At 40.1% G+C, this 20,514-nt stretch overlaps 1 protein-coding gene across 1 annotated transcript; it reads right to left on the bottom strand.

Moving 5' to 3' along the window:
- Nucleotides 1–412: 412 nt before the first annotated feature.
- On the bottom strand, nt 413–20,213 carry LOC128734407 (uncharacterized). Its single transcript, XM_053828604.1, has 5 exons — nt 20,016–20,213; nt 9,933–10,122; nt 3,900–3,980; nt 3,773–3,837; nt 413–3,718 (listed from the first exon to the last, which is right to left on the bottom strand). Exons 3-5 carry the CDS (start codon nt 3,978–3,980, stop codon nt 952–954), a joined length of 2,913 nt encoding a protein of 970 aa, XP_053684579.1. The 5' UTR covers nt 9,933–10,122; nt 20,016–20,213; the 3' UTR covers nt 413–951.
- Between the last annotated feature and the right edge of the window lie 301 nt (nt 20,214–20,514).

The raw sequence follows: 20,514 nt of genomic DNA, 5'->3' as shown, positions 1-20,514 counted from the left end.
ACAATAGCAAGCCAACTGGAAGGAATGATATGCATGCCGAGCTTTTAAATGTCGATAGCGAAGAATTACCTGCGGATTGATTGGAGAAACTCATATGTCCACCCCGACTCGAAGCGTAAAGACACAATGTATACGGATTTCAATACGATTGTCGCCTGGTAAAAAGTACAACACAGCAAATGTTTATTTTGCGACTAATCCTTAATTAATTAACTTGCAGACTTGTAGACTTTAAGGATACGTATGATTCAGTTGAGAGAATGTGATTGTCAGAAATGGCTTGGCAACGAAACAGAATCAGTGCACTAAAAAAGTAGTACCAAGGACAGATGTGCGGAGCAGTGTCTATGTCAAATATATATATTTCAATACTAAAAGAATTAGCAATAATTCAAAGCCAATATAACGTGTATTTATTTGCCTTATGCCTACTTTAGGATAATGCTAGCTATTTACTTTTCTTAAAACATTTTGTTTTAGCTCTTAACATGTCATTAAAACAATATTGTAGCGTTACCTTGACAACACAAAATTATTACTCAGCAATTTACAATCAAACCACAACGTTTCTAAGCCACAGATTTCTACGGATTTCCATTTGAAATTTCTTTTGGGCACAACGAATATTCGAATATTCTACATAGCACCCATTATAAGCAACATTCTCCTAAGATACGATGTTTATATCTAACCGATATCTCTCAAATTAGAGTTCATTCTCGATTTACTCAATCTACTTGAGTTATGTATATTCGTTACACCCGGGTTCCCAATGAGGTCCGTGAGTCGTCTAAACGTATCCTAGAAATCTGTGCTGCATTGTATGATATTTGATTAGCATATAGCGAGAACTCATACCTATAGTGAAGCCGGTCCACTCTAATGTTTGCATCAACAATCTAACTCCTGATAATACTGACGCAATCAATAAATATACCATAAAATAGGCGTTTAATTAACTACCTTTTCATTAGACAGAAATTTTAACAATGTGGAATGATCGGTACTGCCTTTTGGCTTGTTCGATTCCTCAATATCACGTATCTGTTCCTTTTCGTTGCAGTTAATATTCGTTACTGGAATCGTTTCGTTGCTAGTTTGCTCTTCTTCACCTCCCTCCAAAGCCTTGAGGAAATCCGTGTTTGGCTCCCCGAATGGGTACTTGCAGCTGGTATCGTAAGACTGGACTGTACCTTCCGAACCGCGTCGTTCTTGCAAGCGATGTTGATTTTTCACTAACGTCGCTGAGGTAACCGGTTTCTGATCTTTATCGACACCCATCTCGTGCATTTTGGTAATATCTTCAAACATCTCCGCCGAGAGCGAATCTCGACGATGCTTTGCCGAACCGAACGGATACTGTCTGCTGGTATCGTACGTTAGCAGACCGTCCGATCCTCGGCGTTGCTTTCGAACACCTATCAACGTTTCCTTCGCAGGGAACAATTCGATGTGATTCTTGAACCAATCATCCATGTCTTCAATACTCTCTCGTCTACCCATACGGGGTCCGTGAGACTTCACGCTAACCATCGAACCAAGTTTGTCCGATCCTTCCACTACAGACCCAACCTCTGAACCACTTTCAAACCAATCATTTACATCGTCTACACTACCTTTACTATCCGAACGCGGTGAATTTTTAACTTCCACTATTTCCGTCAGATGATCGTTCAATTCCGTCTTCTCAATCTTCTCGAACTCTGGATCGAAACAGTCATCAATATCGGACGACTTGTTGGAATCGTCCGAACCGACTAGATCAATTTTTATATCTTCCAATTTGTCTTCCACTTCTTCCGGTTTCTTTACATTTTCTTTGCTTTTTATTTTTTCCCGCAGCTTTGCACTTTCCGGATACTTCGAGTTGGGATCGTTGACCTCTTCGGTGATAGCATCTTCCAGGTACTTCTGGAACTCCTTTATGAAATTCTCTTCGCTTTCACAAGCACTGTATACCATTTCAATCACACTCGCTATATCGTGATGATGCAGTGCTTGCGAAGATACCATGAAAGTTCCCAAATCATATCCGAGAATCTCTTTCGGTAGCGGTTGCTTTCGTGTGACCGGTTTCAACAGCGGATGATGGTTTGATTCCTCTGTTAAGGTTCGCTTTCGTCTGGGAACTTCCGGTGGGTCTGCCTTAACTGGTTTCGAAGATGACCGTACGACCTCTCGGCTGCCGATGGTAAATTTGGGCGGTATTGTTTCCTGGGTTGGGGTTGCCGTAGAACTACTCTCATTGGATTTAATCGATATCTTTCGAGTCTTTAGCCGAGATTTGGGCTTAACCAGCTCGTCCGCTGCATTGAAGCGATGATCTTCCGGGATGAAGTTTCCCATCGCTAGGTGAGCTTTCTGTAAGTCTTTGATCAGAAATGAACTGGAACTGTTACTTTTCACCAGCGGAGGGGTTGGACTGCCCGTTGCCTGCTTTATGATAAGATTAGCGTTAGTTGGCATGGAAATGATTCGTTTCAAGGTTCGTGGGCTGTGGGCTTTCTTGTTTTCTGAATCATCGGTTTGCTCAATAGTAGCAGTGTTCACTAATCCCAGACGAAGCTGGGTTTCCGATAAACTCTTTGGCAATTTACGTGGCGGTGGAGGCGTAGGTAAAGTTTTTCGGTTTAGTGGACGCTGCTTACGAATAACTTTTGCTGAATTGGATTCATCGGAATCGCTGTAACCGTTCATGGCTATCAGGTACTTCCCAAAGTCACGGTTAGGCTTTCGCGGGGGAGTCTCTATTGATGCTTCCGTTGTGATTAAAACTTTCGCTGGTTCGTTTTCCTTTTCGTGTTTGTGTAGCATATCGTGCATGTGATCGGTATCGTCACAAATGTGACGACTTTTGCGTTTCCGAGGCACAATTATCGGTTCTTCGACGGGAACCATACCTAAATATTGATCTTCCGGATAATCTTCAAGCATTGCCATCAAAAACTCCGCTTTTTTACCTAGATTGTTTTCTTTGCCCACGGTGTCATCGATGTATTTAATTAGTTTTCGTTCCTTTTCTTGATCTGACTCAGATCCTTTGTTTTCTAAAACTTTCGGTTGTGTAGGAGAATTCTCTCGACTCAATTCTTTTTTATCTCTTCCAAGACTGTTTTTGCGATCAGTTATTTCAGATCTTACATTAAAAACGTTCGTTTCTATGAACTTGTCGATTTTATCTAAATCGTCCATTCCTTTTTTGGAACTTCTACGTCTCTCCGTCACAACCGGTTCGAACGACAAAGAAGCCGATAAATTTTCACCAAGCAAACGATCGGACTTACGGTTTCCAACTTTTGCCGCCCTATCTGCTATGTTAGTTGCTGATCTTATTTTAATTTCCGGTTTTTCCAACTCCGTATTGGTTGGAATTATAGAGAAATCACTAAAAGCATCAACTTTTGCGTCAATTTCGTAGCATGACTGAGACCGACCCTGCAATCCCTCGTCGACGGTGTCTCGTGCAACGTCGGTTGATGCAGACTTCGTCATCTGAACATCGTGTGACGCACGGCGACTGTCGGGACCAAAAACATCCTTGAAACCGTTTTTAACTTTCAGCGAACTTGGAGGAACTCCACGTTCCAATGTGGCTCTTTTCTTACGAGGTGGGGCCACTGGTGGACGGTCAATTATATTGCTATCAGCACCATCTGGGACAACTAACGTAGAACTATGCCAATTGCCATGAGCGTCCGGTTTCGAGTTAGTTTCCAAACTGAAAAGATTTAATTGTTACTGAAAGCCAAATACTTATGTTAAGCAACATTACACATGACGACCAAGGTAGGTTTTGTTGATTCCGGGTTTACTTTTGCCTATACCACTGGGACAAACCTATGAAAAATAATTTATGTTTGTGGTGATCAGCTTGTGTATTTCTCAGCGTCGATACTTACGGCACTGCCAAAATAGTTGAACATTTTACCAGGACGTTGCGAGTTGTTGTTTTTGGGTTCCTTACACAAAATGTTTCCCATCTGCAATGAAGTGAAGATTTTATTGGCAATTTTGCGTTTTGGTTTTATATACGGATTTATCTCGGAACCATGCTAATGAAATAAAAATGTTGAGTACTCAAAATGAAGGTTATTTATTGTAATTTAAAAGAAAAATAGCAAAATAATTATTCCTATGTGGTTTTGATGAAATCTCGAACTTTTCATGGTACTATGGGCACTCTGTATGGTAGCCTAAGCAGCCATTTTATTTCGCCATCTCTTCACCTTTGTCGCATCCTGAGTCGCCTTTCCACTCTTTATCAACTTCTGTTCGACAATTGCTCAATATTTCTCAATTGGGCAGGGAAACTCCTGCTTGCACATTAAGGAATCCATGGCCTTGTTTGATATGACCTTGCCAGATCATAAAGCTTTCGTGCGGATTTATCGGCAAAACCGAATTTGAACTTGCTAGGAATATCATCTCGACGAGTGACTTTACTCACCACTTACAATGCCCATTTGGCATGTCTCTGAAAAATTGAGAATTCCCAGAAATATGTAAATATATAATATGGACATCCGCAAATATTGTGAAATTGCCAATATCTTTTGCATTTCTAAACTATTTGAATCAATTGTTAATAAAAAATGTGAGCAAGTAAAACACAGAACTATAAGTCAGTAACACAGCTTTTTTATAGATCTGGAATTTACATCTTTCACTCTGAATACAATGGACAATGGCAACCACGTAGAAGCTATCAACACGGACTTTAATAATACATTTGACAGAATAGACGTTTTACTATTACTCTTCAAATTAGCAAAAATTAGAATAGAATCCAGACTCCTGAATTGGCTTCAGTTATATTTAACGGAACGCAAACAAATTATCCACTTTTAAAATATCACCTTTGACCCTATTGATGTCACCTCTGGGGTTCCCCAGGGTTCTCACTTAGTGCCACTTCTTTTCATCTTACACGTAATTGATTTGTCCTTCTTACTTAAGCACTCCAAAGTACTTGTATATGCAGATGACATGAAACAATTTATGGAAAAACATGTCCATGACATCGCAGTGTTTCAGAATTAAGTCAATGGGCAAAGATGCGCAATGCCACACGTCAGAACGTGGAAAAACACAACCAAAAGCAGATGCAGCCAACCCAAATGTTTCGGGAGAAATGTCTGCGGAGTTGGAGCGGCTACTTCGTTCTCAGGAAATGCGAAAGTTCTACCAGAAATTAAACGAATTCCGACGTTGTGCCGCGAGCCGAACTGTGTCGGGTAAAGAAACTGACTAAAGAACTGACATAGGAACTCATAGTCCATTCGTCGAAACCAAGTGCGCATGAATCTCGATGAAACCTTCTGAATCTGTTGCTCGAAAACTTGCGGAGTATCAGTCGATGAACGCGACTGAAAATAATGACTGTAAGCAAACGGCAACAAATATCATCGTATCATCACGAAATCGATCCGTGCTGCCTAACGAAAACACCAGGCAATCAAATTTGCATCGTACAGTTCATAAAATCGCCTAAATGTTGAACTCGAAAAAATATTGTTCGAACTTTTCCTAGCAACTTTGAACAGAGTCACGCACAACAATCATCGTTGAGCAAATCAGGTTTAATGATGACAGGAGGCCGTGAGTGACTGAGCTCCAGTGTCTTTTCTTTAGTCAGTTTCTTTAGTGTCGGGATAAGAATGGCAATATTTTGACGGACGATCTTCAGGTGACCGAAAGGTGGCAAGCAGCACTTCGACGAACACCCGAATGGAGCAGTTTCGATGGTACGACAAACGAAGAAGTTCCAGCCCCAGCGATAGGCGAAGTTAAAGAGACCATCATGCGACTAAATAACAATAAATCGGCTGGGAAAAATGGCATCGGACTAGTAAAGCTGTCCTCTTATCTGACCAGCTAATTGTTAGAGTTTGGAATACAGAACAGCTACCGGAGAAATGAAAAGATGAGATTATCTGCCCGATATACATAAAGGCTGACAAATTTGGCTGTGAGAACTATTGTGCGATCGTCGGTTTCAATGCCGACTAAATAGTGCTGTCCCAGGTCATTTCCCGCCAACTATCACCAATTGTGAACAGATTTGTGGGATTTTTTCAAACCGACTTTGATAAAGAACGGTGAACACTGGATCTAATATTTACACTGCGGAAGATCCTCCAAAAAAGCCGTGAATACAGAAATCCCACGCGCCATTTCTTCGTTGACTTCAAAGCTGCATGTGATACAATAGAGCGAAAAAAGCTATGGAAACTGATTCAATCTACGATGGATGATATACCGTGCCGTATTCGGATTTCGAGTAAATTGTCGAGTTTCGAATCACACAGAGGGCTTCGTCAAGCTGATGGTCTCTCCTGCTGTTACCAGGTATCATGCCGCTACAAGACACTGCAATATAGCGCTACGATCTTCATCTAATCTACTCAGTTCGTCTGCTTTGTCGATGGCATGTGGCAGTGGCTAACGTTACATTAGACTGAAGTGCGAAGCAGAAAGGTTTGGGTTAAAAGTAAAACAATTACATAATAACAATAACAATGTAAACATGCTGACCAGCGGAACCTAGGCTGACCGACGCCGTTTGGGCAGTAGTATACCGATCGACGGCGATGAGTTTGAGGTAGCTAACGAATTCTTCGATCTTCGATTCACTGGTAACGGGGGAACAATGCCACCAGCCCCGAGATTCGAAGGCGTATTAGCAGCGGAAGTTGTGCTTACTATTTCACACGCGATTGCGGTCGAACAGATTAAGCCCTCGTACAAAGTGTACCCTTACAAGACACTCATTAGACCAGTTGTATGCTACGGGCATGAAACGTAGACAATACTCGAGGATGACCTGTGAATGCTCGGAGTTTTCAAAAGACGTGTGCTAAGATCAACCTCGGCGGTAAACGGAGAACGGAGTATGGAGGCAGAGGATCGCACGCTATATGATGAATACAATATTCAAAAAGTGGCTAAAGCTGGACGAATACGATGGGCAGGTTACTAGAATGCCGGATAACTACCGTGCAAAAATGGTGTTTACTTCAAATCAGGTAAGCAGAAGACGACCAAGGGCGTAGCGAGCAAGATGGTTTGATCAGGTGGTGCGCGATCTGGTGGGGAGTATACTGTGTCCAAGGAACTGGAGATCAGTAGCCTATGTCTTAGGACGGCATATCACTAAATACCAATATCTGAAGTCAGTTGGAGCCTGAATGGTACAAGACCTTGCTGTAGTAAACCGCTTCGTATGCTCTAAACTGGTAAAAAGCAATTATAAGTTCAAATAAAGCTTTCATCATTTATAATTGGAACAAACTGGAACTCATATTGTGGCGCTCTTGGTGGACGGATTTGGAAGTCTTGGCGTCCAAGTGTCGGAAATTTTGTTAGCTTCACCTATGTATTTTTGACATTCCGCAAAACTACTGTATTTTGTAAACAAAAAACATGGAAACCGAAAGAAGGGAAAAAGTTGTGCACAGTTATTTGGAAAATCCACTGTGGTCTGCATCTAGGCTATCTAAACTGCTGAAATTGCCCTGAAATACCGTATGGCGCGTTATCAAACGGTATTAGGAAACATTGACGACGATTCGGAAGCCTTAAGCTAATCATCGGAGTGGAACTGTCGACCGGAAACTGCGTGCTAAGATTTTGAAGACCATCAAGAGGAATCCCAATCTGCCGGACCGTGATTTGGCCAGAAAATTCGGTGCTGCCCATAGTACCGTGAGGAGAATGCGACTCCGGCAAGGAATCAAGTCGTATCGAGCAAGCAAACAGCCAAACCGAACCATAAACCAGAATAGTGTGGCCAAAATCCGTGCTCGAAAGCTATACGACCGGATGCTAACCAAGTTCGACTTTCGAAGTTCTGATGGACGATGAATGCCAGGTCAAAAATTTTACTTGGCAACGGGTCGGGGGGATGTTCCAAGCAAATGTAATTTTGTTTTTGCCGACAAATTTGCACGAAAACTTATGATTTGGCAGGGCACTTGCAGCTGTGGAGGAAAAACGAAAGTTTTCGTTACAAATAAGACAATGACGTCGGAACTGTACCAAAAGGAGTGTGTCCAAAAACGAATTTTGCCATTCATTTGATCCCACCACCATCCCATGATGTTTTGGCCAGATTTGGCAACCTGTCATTACAGCAAAGTCGTTCAAGAATGGTATGCAGAGCAAGTGGTCCAGCTCGTTCCGAAAGACCTTAACCTACCCTATTGCCCCCAGTTCCGCCCTATTGAGAAATACTGGGCAATCATGAAGAGGACACTCAAGGCAAAGGGAAAAGTTGTCAAAGACATCAATCAGATGAAGACCTAGTAGAATAAGATAGCCAAAACGATGGACGAAGAAAGTGTGCGCCGCCCAATGAGCTATATTATAGGAAAAGTTCGAGAATTCCTTCGAAACCATGACGAACAATTTTAGCCGTATTTTTTCTTAAAAGTATGAAGAAAATGCTACATTTTTGTAAGAAAAGATCTTGAATACAATGATAAATAACTGAAATACACGCAATTGTTTTTGTTCCAATACTATCTGAAGCAAGCAAGGAAAGGAAACCCAACAATCCCAAAAATAGATGGAGAGACGTGCAAAGGCACAAAAATGTGCAGTCCGAGCGAAACACACGTTTCTGACGGATTGCTGGACGCGGAGCTGGAGCAAGGCTTCAACAGTATTTCGGTGGATGGAGGACTTTTTGTTTCCTTAACTTTTTCACATACTGAACTTACCAACAGGAAATGAGAAGAGTTGCACTGATAACGTTCTGATCCAGTAACGCTAGCCGAGATTAACGAGCAAACTAAGACCCCCAGCGTCACTGTCAGGCGTGACGAGGATCAAAATCAAAAGCTCAAAATAAAAATCTAAAACGATAATAAGTACTTCGCAAAACTTAATTAAATATTTGCTTCAAATGCCCATTTAAATCACGCAACCATTCATCATGGCGTGTATGGCGCTTCTCGTCGGATGACTAAACCTGTGTTTAATCAGCCAACCCGAAGTCGTCTATTTAGGGAAACTTGTTCTATTCAGTATGCGCGCTATTTTAGTTTACCAACCTGTGAGGCGCATGATATTTAAACTCTACATAGGTACATCCAACGCACATTACCGATTGACGATTGTTCACATGTTCAGGGGAGTAGGACGATCCGACATAATAAATAACCAATTTATGAGTTGACGTTAAACTTTTTGCCAACGAATGCTGATTGGGGTTATTATTTGTGACCTAGTATCACCTAGTTGTTTAAATTTTGATTGAAGTAGATCAGCTCACGAGTAGAATTTTGAGTACAAAAATATTTGTAGTTTTGGTAGAAAGTATTGTTATGCTCAACAAAATATTGTTGATTTCAAATTTTAATTTACTGATCTTACGACTCATAAGTTACACGATTGGTGCAGTCTACTCAATTACATATTCCCCTTAAAAAAGCGAAGGCGTCTCATTGATCGTCACGAGAACGAATTGTTCAGTGGGTGTTATTCTAATAGTTTTTTTTTTCGTGAACGTGTGAAACAATGTTTTCAGAAGTCAATCATCAAAGATCAGCTTTTATTGCGATGAGTTTGCTAGGGTGGCAATAATTTTATTTTTGACTTTTTTAGAATTTTCAATCATGAAATGAAACTTCAATGTCATTCTAGTTTACAACAAGCTGCACCCAATGTATGTGCTAACCGAGCAAGACTTGATCGAGTCTGTGTAACAATCGGTGTTGAAAAGTTGTTTATTTGTCCAGCAGCTGTTTGTGGAACAATTTGACGCAGTCCTAATTATTATTGAACTCATTTTTGCTTCGCGAATATGTGACAATCATATTCCGATCGATTAGCCCCAAGGCGAGATGATCCGATACCGTTCGAGTTGATCGAAGTTGCTAATTGCAAACCCAGACACGTGTCACGCGGTCAAAGTTTTGCTGTTGACTTACCTTTTTTGTTCGAACAGATGGAGTAGCTTCGTGAAATCACTGCACTTTACTGTCACATCAGAATATACGACGACGACAACGACGCCGTATCGGGCTGAGCTTGCGTAAGTCTGCTCCAATGTTAGTGTGGGTAATGTTCCGGCTCGGGGAGCACAGATCTGCCAGTCTATTATTATGACACACGAAAAATCTGTTGATTGAACAGGAAAAAGTTGATTGTTATCGTTATGGAGAATTAGCTGATTCATCAAAGTGTCAACGTTTTTCATGGAAGAATATGGCAGCATCAAGGATAATTTTCAAAACGTATTATATAAGTTGTCTAATAGTAACATAAGTTGTCAGATAGTAACACGTTAATTAAATGTGACTCATGCAGATACATTTAAAAATATTGTTCGAAACGCAATTATGGAGCACATTTTAAACTTAATTGAAAGAAATTTTCTTCAGTGATTTTATTAAAACGGATTTAAAACTTCTCTAGAATTTTAATAATAGGCACTTATTGGGTTGATTTGGTTTTCAATAGGAAGCACGTGAACGTTGCAAAAATAGCCACGATATCTTAAAAGTACATCAACAATTGTCTGTACGATATAAAAATATTCAATGCACTAGTGCATTTAAACTGTCTTGCGAATGATTTTACTTTCTACACCACTATTTGTCCTTTAGAATTAATCTAGGCATTTGGGAGGGTATTTTCAGCCCATTAAGCGGTAGCCTAAACAATATTCAGGAATTACGTTCAAACTATATTCATTCGAGACAAGATTTTTATATCAGTTGATAGAATAATGTTTACTGAATATCGGCATGTATTTTGGTCTTAATGAAACGCTGCTGAATTTGAGTTATAGTCGCGAGAAATGATGAAGTCGCTGCGACTAAATAGGGCTTATTTTCTATAGTGGTGTCTGTGTTTTTTAAATCCGACCGGCCGAAATAGCCTGCACAAGGATTAGATGTTTTTCAAAAACAGATCAAAAGAGAGACCGATGGATAACGTGTCGGTGTCGAATCTTAGTAGAATCAAGCCATTCCTTGTCAAGTGACTTCAGCATGGGTTCATTCTCAGGCCCTTCATTTACCCTTCCTTCATGCTGAATGCTATATTTACCCTCTGAAGCCTCTTGACAGTGCAAATGTCCCTCCTATAGTTAAGTGTACTGGTCAGAGGTACGAATGAGTCCTCGCAAGGGACGGCTATAATACGGTATAGTACTGGCAGCGAATAATAAGTGGGTAAAGTAGATCAAGCTTTGAAGGAAGGGTAAACCCCAGAATACACACAAGCACGCATAAAATTTAATAAGCATATCGCTCATTCAATAGCGATTATGGCAAAAAGAAATGCAGTGCAGGTCATACAGCAAACACCCGGGCGATATCACAATAGATCAACTATACCGGTCGCAGTGATGAGTCCACACATGAAAAAAACGTGTCGGTGTTGCCTAGATACTGGCTCGTTGAAGATAACTAGTTTTACACTGACAATAACTTGCCGCTGAAGCTACTGTATCATTGAATCGTACATATACATTAGCACCAGAAGCAAGTGGTTGTCACTCAAATACTAGCTATGTCAACACGATAGAAGAGTTTCAGGCGCAACTGCATCACACCTTGGTAGTAGTGTAAATAAAGCACCATATGCTGAAATTAAAAGCAAAATGCTGCAAATCGCTAGTGGATGAAAATTGATTCATATTTACATATCAGTGGGGAATTTTTGTGTTCTTCCGTGATAAAAAGAAGTAGAATTGTTCTGTGACACCATATTCACAGCTGTTTAGTTGCTAGAATAAGTAAACGTGATCATAATTGTGTGTTTTCCAAACCATCATCAAGAGCGGATACGCGTAAGCGATTGTTGCTGGTTTTTTCAGCCTGATTACGTGCCAGTGGAAAAACAGTGGTTTTGATGTTTATTGAACAAAATTCAGCAAGTTACTTACATTTTTATGAAAATGGTTATAACACATTAAAGCTTATGAGTGCTACATTCGTTTAAGTATTGTTATATAGCGGCAATTTTTTTAGTTGGGAAAGCGCAGCAAAAAAAAAGGTAATGTATGCCGAATTTAGTAGCGTGCTGGAAATACCCTCCCGTACCCTATTCAAGAAACAACCTTTTTGGTCAGAGAGATGATGTAGAAGCTACAGATCTCTGTAAATCTCTGTTTTCCAGTGCCATTTTTATCACGTTATAAATCCAAGTAGTCATTTTCAAACTCAAATTTCGGCTAAATTTCCGTTCATAGAACTCGTCGGTTGACAGACACTAGCATTCAGCTCAGAACAAAATGTTACAGTTCTATGCGTGACTTCGCTATTAACTAGACTTCGGAAAATTTGTCATCAGCAGCAAGATTAATTAGATATAATTAAATTATCAAACAGATAATTGGAACATAACGTGGCGTATTCCGTCCAATTTTTATTTCATTTTTCTGATATCGCTCGAGTTTATTTTAGCACTGCTTAAATACATCATAATCAATGGATTTTTGGCAAACAATACCATGATCTTGTGGTTTAGATCTTGATAGTTCTCACTTCTCGAGGCGACCCGAGGAGGGTTGGCAAAATTCTATTCTATGTTTCTATCCCAAGTAACATCGCTGGCGTCGCTATATTAAACCCTCTAACAGATTCGCCTTTAGGATCCTAGAACCGTATATAAAATTTGGTTTGAATGGCCAATATGATACATATGTTCCGAACGCATTTCTTGACAATTGCGATTGATTTAGGATAATTGTGAAAACAATTATTTCACGAATTTTGATCACTTTTACTTTTAAAGAAACAGGATTTTAGAAAAAAAATGATTGGCCTCGAAATTGTTCTGTGAGTAGAGTAACCAATCTGTTTGGACCCTATCTGGAGTTCTACACAATTTGAACATTTAGACTGAGTAGAGTGTTACGAAAAACGAAAAAAAAAATTTAGACTATTTCTTACCTACCGCTCTTTCAGACTATTAAATATACATGAGCATCAAACTTGTTTTGAGTGTACTTTCATCAAGAAATAGTAATTAGGTTGATAGCATCATTTTTACGATGTTATCCGTTAGAGGGTTAATGAAACGGAGCTTTTAGAGCTACCAGTTTAATTCAAGCACATGGTTTGTTCTATTTATGGCCGAAATGCGTGATTAAAAAGTGTTTTGATGGCAACTAGATGATAATTAACACAATCATGGAAAATTTGCATCTACTTTCTGATCTTCTGTCCTGGAAGCTGACTCACATGGAATATAAGGTGAATCATCTTGCAATATATCAACACTCTTAGCATATTGCTTAGCTGTCAATCTAGTATAGTGGCATTTTTCAAAATTATTCTACAAAATGCGTCAAAAGATCTCAGAATTTCAAGAACTTTTCATATGCAGGCATAGTTAGTGTTCTTATAAATGAAAATCATATTTCAAAAATTCGGGGGTTCCTTTTTTCCCAGAAAACTCCAAGGGAAATTTGCCGATTGCTTCACACATCACTAACGGGTGGCAACTAAAATTTTGGAATTTTTTTGCGGCCCTAATGTTCGACAACAGACGGACTCAGAGAGGAATAAGAGTATGTATGTGTTAGTTCTCTCTTTCCTCTTTTAGTTAATATTTTTTGTTTTGTTTATGCTTGCCCAGTTTTGCTAAAAATGGCGTCGAAACAAGAAGCATTTCGGGAGCGCGTTGTACACTTCTACGAACTGCAACAGAAATCTCGGCAAAAAGTATACGGTACAACATTTAAAAAGCAAATATGTTGCGGCTTCGACTGTTTACCATATCCTAAGATGCCCAACAACTATTCGCAAGCAAGGTAGTGGAAGACCAGCCAAAATTATGGACGCAGGACATCGTTCTCTTTCTCGTTTCTTCAACAACAAGCCCTCTGGTTTGGCAATCAGATGCATCAGGCGAATGTTTGCTAAAAATATTGATCCGGTTTCTACAAAAACATCATGCAGTTGGACAATACGTGTTTTGGTCGGATATAGCATCATCGCATTACGCCAAAAAACACAATCGTTCCTGAAAACCCATTCGATCCCATTTTTACCCAAAAACCACGACCCGGAAAGTCTGTCTCGGTGCGCCCAATCGAAGATTTCTTCGGGATTTTGAGTTCCTTGGTGTACAAAATTAACTGGAGAGCCACGAATTGCAAAAAGTTGATTTGTAGAATCAAGAGATGCATGCGCAAAGTTGACATGACGGCCGTACAACGCTCCTGTTTCGATGTCAAACGAAAGATTCGCCGAACAGCCGATTACGGACCATTTTCAAATGTACACTAATTTTTTTTTCAACAATGGGTAATGTATCTTTAATTAACCAGATCTTCATCATGTATCTTTGTCTTTTTTTGACAGCTTGAGAAAAAATTCCAAAATTTTAGTTGCCACCCGTTAATTTTGAAAATTCTTAACGGAGTCGATACACGGTCGTTGTAAGACCAATACTGGCGTATGGTTGTCTTGTATGGTGGCAGAGAGGGGAAATTGTGACTGTCCAGACAAAGCTAAACCATCTTCAAAGGATGTGGTTAATGGCAATGTCTGGTGCATTTACTACAACTCCTACTGCCGCCCTAGAAGCTATTTTCAATATTAAACCTCTACACTTCCACCTGAAGCAAGAGGCACTAATATGTGCTTATCGACTGCACGCGATTGGCCTTTGGCAGTCTGTGGACGGTTCCACTGGTCATACTCGATTGTGGTCGCAAATTGTTGCTGAGGACAAGTTTGCCCTTGCTCCTAGCGATGTAACACTCATGCGTACTTTCCCGTATAGGACTTTCTCAAGCGACTTTCCTCCTAGAGAGGAGTGGATGTCAGGCTACATGGAAAGGAAAATTTCCGACTATGTGGTCTGTTATACCGATGGTTCCTGTGTGCTGGTGTTTAGTGCCGTGAGCTGGAATTGGAGGAATCATATGCGTTGGGTAGTTACTGCACCGTTTTTCAAGCTGAAATCTTTGGAATTATGTGCGAAGCTCAGTTTGCACTTCATAAAGAACTAATAGGCAAGATTATCTACTTCTGTTCTGATAGTCAAGCCGCTATAAAAGCTCTTTGTGCGGCTAATTCTTAATCTAAAACAGTCATCGCCTGCCACACCCAATTAGAAGAACTAAGCATTCTAAATGCCGTTCATCTGGTTTGAGTTCCTGACCATTCTGGTATAACCGGAAATGAATGGGCTGATGAACTAGCAAGATCTGGAGCAGAAAAGTCGGTTTTCGGACCGGAACCTGCTTTACCAATTGCGGCATGTTGGATAAAACAAAAGATTCGATCTTGGTTTTCATCTGAACATGAACGTTATTGGGAAAATCTTGAAACTTGTCGTCAAACGAAAAGTATCATTGTTAAGCCTTCTGAGAAGGTTGCGAAATTTCTTTCGCAACACTCAAAGGTAAATTGCAGTATTCTTGTCAGATCACTGACTGGTCACTGCAGACTAAATTATCATATGGCTACGATTCAGCGAGCTGAATCGTTTCATTGTAATTTATCGGTACGCCATATCACGTAATTTGCAACTGTCCTGCAGTAGCACAATTGCATCATAGGATCTTTAGATCCTACCTCTTAAATGAATCTGATTTTAGGAAACTAAAATTACGAGACATTTTGATGTTTCTTACCGAAAGCGGTATTGAGCTATAAGCTCTTATTTATCATGAGTATACCCCCCAGAGGGTGTACTATTGATAAGTTAACTACCAAGGATTGCAGTATCCCCTCGGGGGTACAAAAATCTCTCGGTATGTATGTGTTTGTGTTTGTCCAAATTCCTCATCCACCCCTTCCTATTCCTCCTGTTTTCCTTCCCGTCCTCATCAGGTAAATGATGACACGGGCAAGGCACAAATCTTCCACATGATTGTGAGGAACGTGCTGCTCGAGCCAAAGATGCTGATACCTGATACCTGATTCATTTTCATATTGTGTCTCGTTCGGTATGCACGAACCCGAATGTTTGAGTAGCGTTCGTTGATAACCCAAGAAATATTTTTGTGGTTTAATAGCTTAATAAACTATTGTACAGGTAATTCCCGTGAAACAAGTGCTTGATAAGCTATTATACAAAAAAAATGTTACTTGGGAATAAATACATTCCGAAACGGTGCTACATGTAGCACTATTTTTCGTGACCTCAAACATCTCGGCATAACACGAGGATTTGTATCTTATACAGTAAGAAGATTTGTAGAGACGGGATCTATTGAAAACCGTAAAAAACAGAAAAAAACGGAGCATTAGAACTGCAGAGGCCAAAAAAGTTGTTCGAGAGCGAATTCGTCGCAGTTGCGACCGGTCGCACAGAAAATGGCAGTTGAACTGAATATTAACAGGGAATCTCTTTGTCGAATTTTGAAAATGAATGAAAATCCATGGATTAACGGAGTATCTAAACAAAAACGGCAGAAAAGATGCAAAATGCTGCTCCGTTGGCACTCATTTCGAAGTGATCTTACCAAATACCAAGATTCATCAGCGGTTATGGTATGGAGAGGCATTTCAGTAAAAGGGAAACTTCCTCTTGTATGTATTGACAAGAGTGTGAAAGTTAATGCAAATCCGTAATACTATCTAGAAATGGTCTCTTAGAATAAAATTTGATGCTTTACGCTCGGGGAATGTATAGTGAAGAATATTACTGTTTTCAACAGGTTGGAGCTCCACCCCACACTGCAAATCTTGTGCAGACGTGGTGCAAAGTCAATCTGATGGATTTCACATCGGAAATCAAATGGCCTCCAAGTTTTCCTGATTAGATCCCACTAAATATTTTTATATGGAGGTACATCCAGCAGAAGCTCAAGGATGGATGAATTTAATGCCGAATTTGTTTATTCAATCCGGGTTGAAACTGGATGAATTTTATCTGTCAGATAGGAGCAAATGAACACAAAAAGTTCATCCAGTTCCAATCCGGATTGAATAAACAAATTCGACATAAGTTAGTTACCAACGGGTTATGGGATGATATTCCGATGAAAATAGTGCGTGCCGCATGTAACGAGTCGTAACGAGGGACCGAAACGGTTACATTTTTTCCAGCATGCAATGCCATGTCAGACTCTAACCAATACCATCGCTCTGTACTGTTTCTGTATCGACAGTGCCAATCTTTTGCACGTGTCGAGACTAGCCCGAATACGTACATGATAATAAGCAAACATTTTCGTATGTTAGCCGACCATTCATACAAAATGTCTTGTAGAAATGACATGCATTTATCGCTTTTTTCTTACAGTTGTAGTTGGAATAGTATGGAGCAGTGATAAAAAATAAGGTGTATTGAGGACCTTCTTATTTATATGGGGTCAATCCCGCCGTAGTGGTTAGCATTCACGCCTCTCACGCCGAGGACCCGGGTTCAAATCCCAACCCCGTAGAAGTCACGAATGACCTAAGCTGTTAAAGTGACTATAACTTCTTATTTAAAACCGTGTTGTTTGGAGGAAAGCTGAATGTTTGGTTTACGTGCGAAACAGCAAAGAGAATGCAAAAAAGTGTCTTCAAGACTGGTGACATTTTCTTCCTGATATCGAAGAGTGTATGACACGTAGACCAAGAGATGTTTTCGTTGTTCTTGCATTTCTTTTCGGTGCTTGTGTAGTAACATGTCGCAAGACTGGTAGCAAGAGAGAATGGTAATTGTCTTCAAATTTTTGTCACCAACCAGTACATTTTACGTCCCTGGAACGACTTCAAAAAGCGTTTGAAGCGGGTTATAGAGTAGGGCGGGGCATAAGTGCGATGTTTGAAGTTGTCATCAATTTTCTTGAGATATAAAGAAGGACAACCACAAAATATATTATAGTGATGCAGTAACTCAATGTCTTCACATTCAACTATAAATCGTCTGGAATAATAGTGTTATGCAAAATAAATTTTTCATTCTTCTGATCAAGTGCCGATTCGCACTTTTACCCCATCAGCGGGGCAAAAGTTCGATTACCGCGGGGCAAAAGTACGAAGCTCGAATCCATGAAATTAGCACAGCAGCAACCATATTATCTTCAATCTGCGTTATGTTTTCGTAAGGAATATTCTCAATGTGCACCTTTCCCATTTTGCGCTGGTGTATTGCAGCCCCTGTCAGATCGAAACTTTTCCAAACGTTTGTTTTTTGTTTCATCAGCGGAAAAACATTGTTTTCCTTCGACCAACGTCTGTAGAGCACGCAGTTTTCGGCAGATCTTCCATTTCTAGTATCTGTAATATAGTGCCTAAAGCTGTATTTAATTAGCAATACATTTTTGCCTCGTTCATGAATCGCACTTTTGCCCCGTCCGTGAATCGCACTTTTACCCCGCTAGGCGCTTGACGGGGGTTGATTAAATTGTGGAAAAGCGAAATATATTTTGTAAATTCTTTTCACCGTATTTTCATAACCGATATGTGAGTGATGTAAAACGCTGCTACAAATTTCCAACAAGTAATATGCTCCTGATGATAACGTATTTGCCGTATAATGAAAAATTACATCAAAACCGCCCTAAAATAACATTTGCACATAACTCAGCAACTATGCTTCGTAAGCATTCAAAGTTTACGTTAGGTTTAAGCTGTCAAAGTAGTCACCCATCCATGCCAATGTAGTCAATTCACTCGGAATCTGCATCGATAAATCATCGAATCGCACTTTTACCCGCATCGCACTTTTACCCCTCCTTACTCTACAGATAAAAGGCGATTCAATAGAGTAATGATGGTTTATTACGTTCGGTATCTATGGATAAACAACTTCTAAAACTGAAATTCGAAATAAAGCCTTTATTTACAAAACATATGATTTTGTTTTTGTTCGAATATATGTGTCACACTATAGAGCACCAGATTAATAGCCATTTATCTTTCTTTTTTTTACGGAAACCGCCTCATTATTCACAAATGATAATAAAATTTCAAATACCTACATTGAATAGCTCAGTATTGAAATGATTGATTTCTTTATCTCATGATTACTTCCAGATTTGTGAACGTGTGTTATCACTGCTACGTTTCATTCCTATACAATATGATTTAAGATACGAAATGCAAGTTCCAACAAATATTCTTAAGATGAGCAAGAATGAATTGACAACGTTTTGAACTACAACTAGACTTAAGAGCTTGACAAAAGTATAACACAAACCGACTTTCCCGATGGAAACGACGAAGTGAATGATCAGAAAAATTCTTACTCAATTTTTCAATCGATTTTATCCAGACCAATATCGTGCAACGTTCAGCAATAAACGCCATTTATTTGGAACTATAAAATCAAATTCCATACAACAGACATGGGCGCATGTTATCGTTTCATTCCATTCACTAAAGTCATATTCAAATTCAAACAAACCATTATCAGCAGAAGGTGAGGCTAAACAAACAACTATGCGGTAGGAAGGTTGGTATTCAAATCTCATCGTATCTACACCGAGCCAACTTTATCTTCTCAGTGCAATTGTGTTCGCAAAACACCGATAACTACATCGTCCATTAGACGATCTTCTTCTAAACAACCCGCTATCATGCGGTATCTACGCCGCAGACCTTGGTATAGCCTCTGCCGGTTTACGTTTGGTTCGGCAGCTTTATTTTGCATACACCATTTGTGTTTTTTTCCTTCTCCATTCGTTATTATGATCATTCAGTTCCAATCGGAACATGATGTCATCTACCACAGACCACTCGTGACACAATCCAACTTGTTTCCTTATGAGTTCAGAACAACACACAGAACAATCACGTTCACGTTATGCGCCACAGTTCGTCACTTCGATAACTGTCAGTATGGTGTTGCAAGTGAATGGATGTTTTGCACCAGCAACTTACTGTTACTACTAGCATAAAACGAATCTCTTATGGATCACGAATATATAATTGACTAATTAACTGCCTCATCGTAGATCACGCCTGCCGTGACGAAAACACCTGTAGGCCTTAACCTACACGGAGCGGTAACTGTATTTGGCATAGCGCCAGAGCCCAACTCCATCGGTACATTCGAATATTCTGCAAGCTCACTCTGGGGCAGAACGAATTCATGACTTTGATACGCACCAGTTAAAAATACTTTCGACGATCCAATTTCGCTTCAACTGCAACAACAGCTATTAGCAGATCTACATTCGATGAATATCACACATTCACCTTCCAGCAGAACCACGGTGATAATAGTGAACACCGAACCGCGGAACGGTCCCTGCTGTTTACAGGTGTGCAAACGGAGCTAACAATAAGCTAAGAAAGATAAGAAGGCCCGATCCGATCGCGATCAAAGCTCGCGGCTGACTGGCTGGAGCTTGCTCCGCTGGAACTAACGTAGTGCTACACCGACGCGACGACGACGACGGTGGGAAGTTCGTTCTGATCACTTGACTTGACACGGTGAAATACGTGTGTGACCCGCGAGAGGTGCGGGACTCAGCAAACGTAAACTTCTACGCGGCGGTGAATATGATGTAATTTTTGTTTTCAACCAAGCCGAGTTTTTTTTTAAAATTCTCATTGTGGTGTAGGTATTACGGATACACCAGTAGTTTGAATATATATAAAAAAC

The sequence above is a fragment of the Sabethes cyaneus genome, chromosome 2 (assembly GCF_943734655.1).
Source record: "Sabethes cyaneus chromosome 2, idSabCyanKW18_F2, whole genome shotgun sequence".
NCBI classification, from domain to species: Eukaryota; Metazoa; Arthropoda; class Insecta; order Diptera; family Culicidae; genus Sabethes; species Sabethes cyaneus.
Note: the sequence above shows the minus strand (reverse complement) of the source record. Positions and strands in the feature narration are given on the sequence as shown.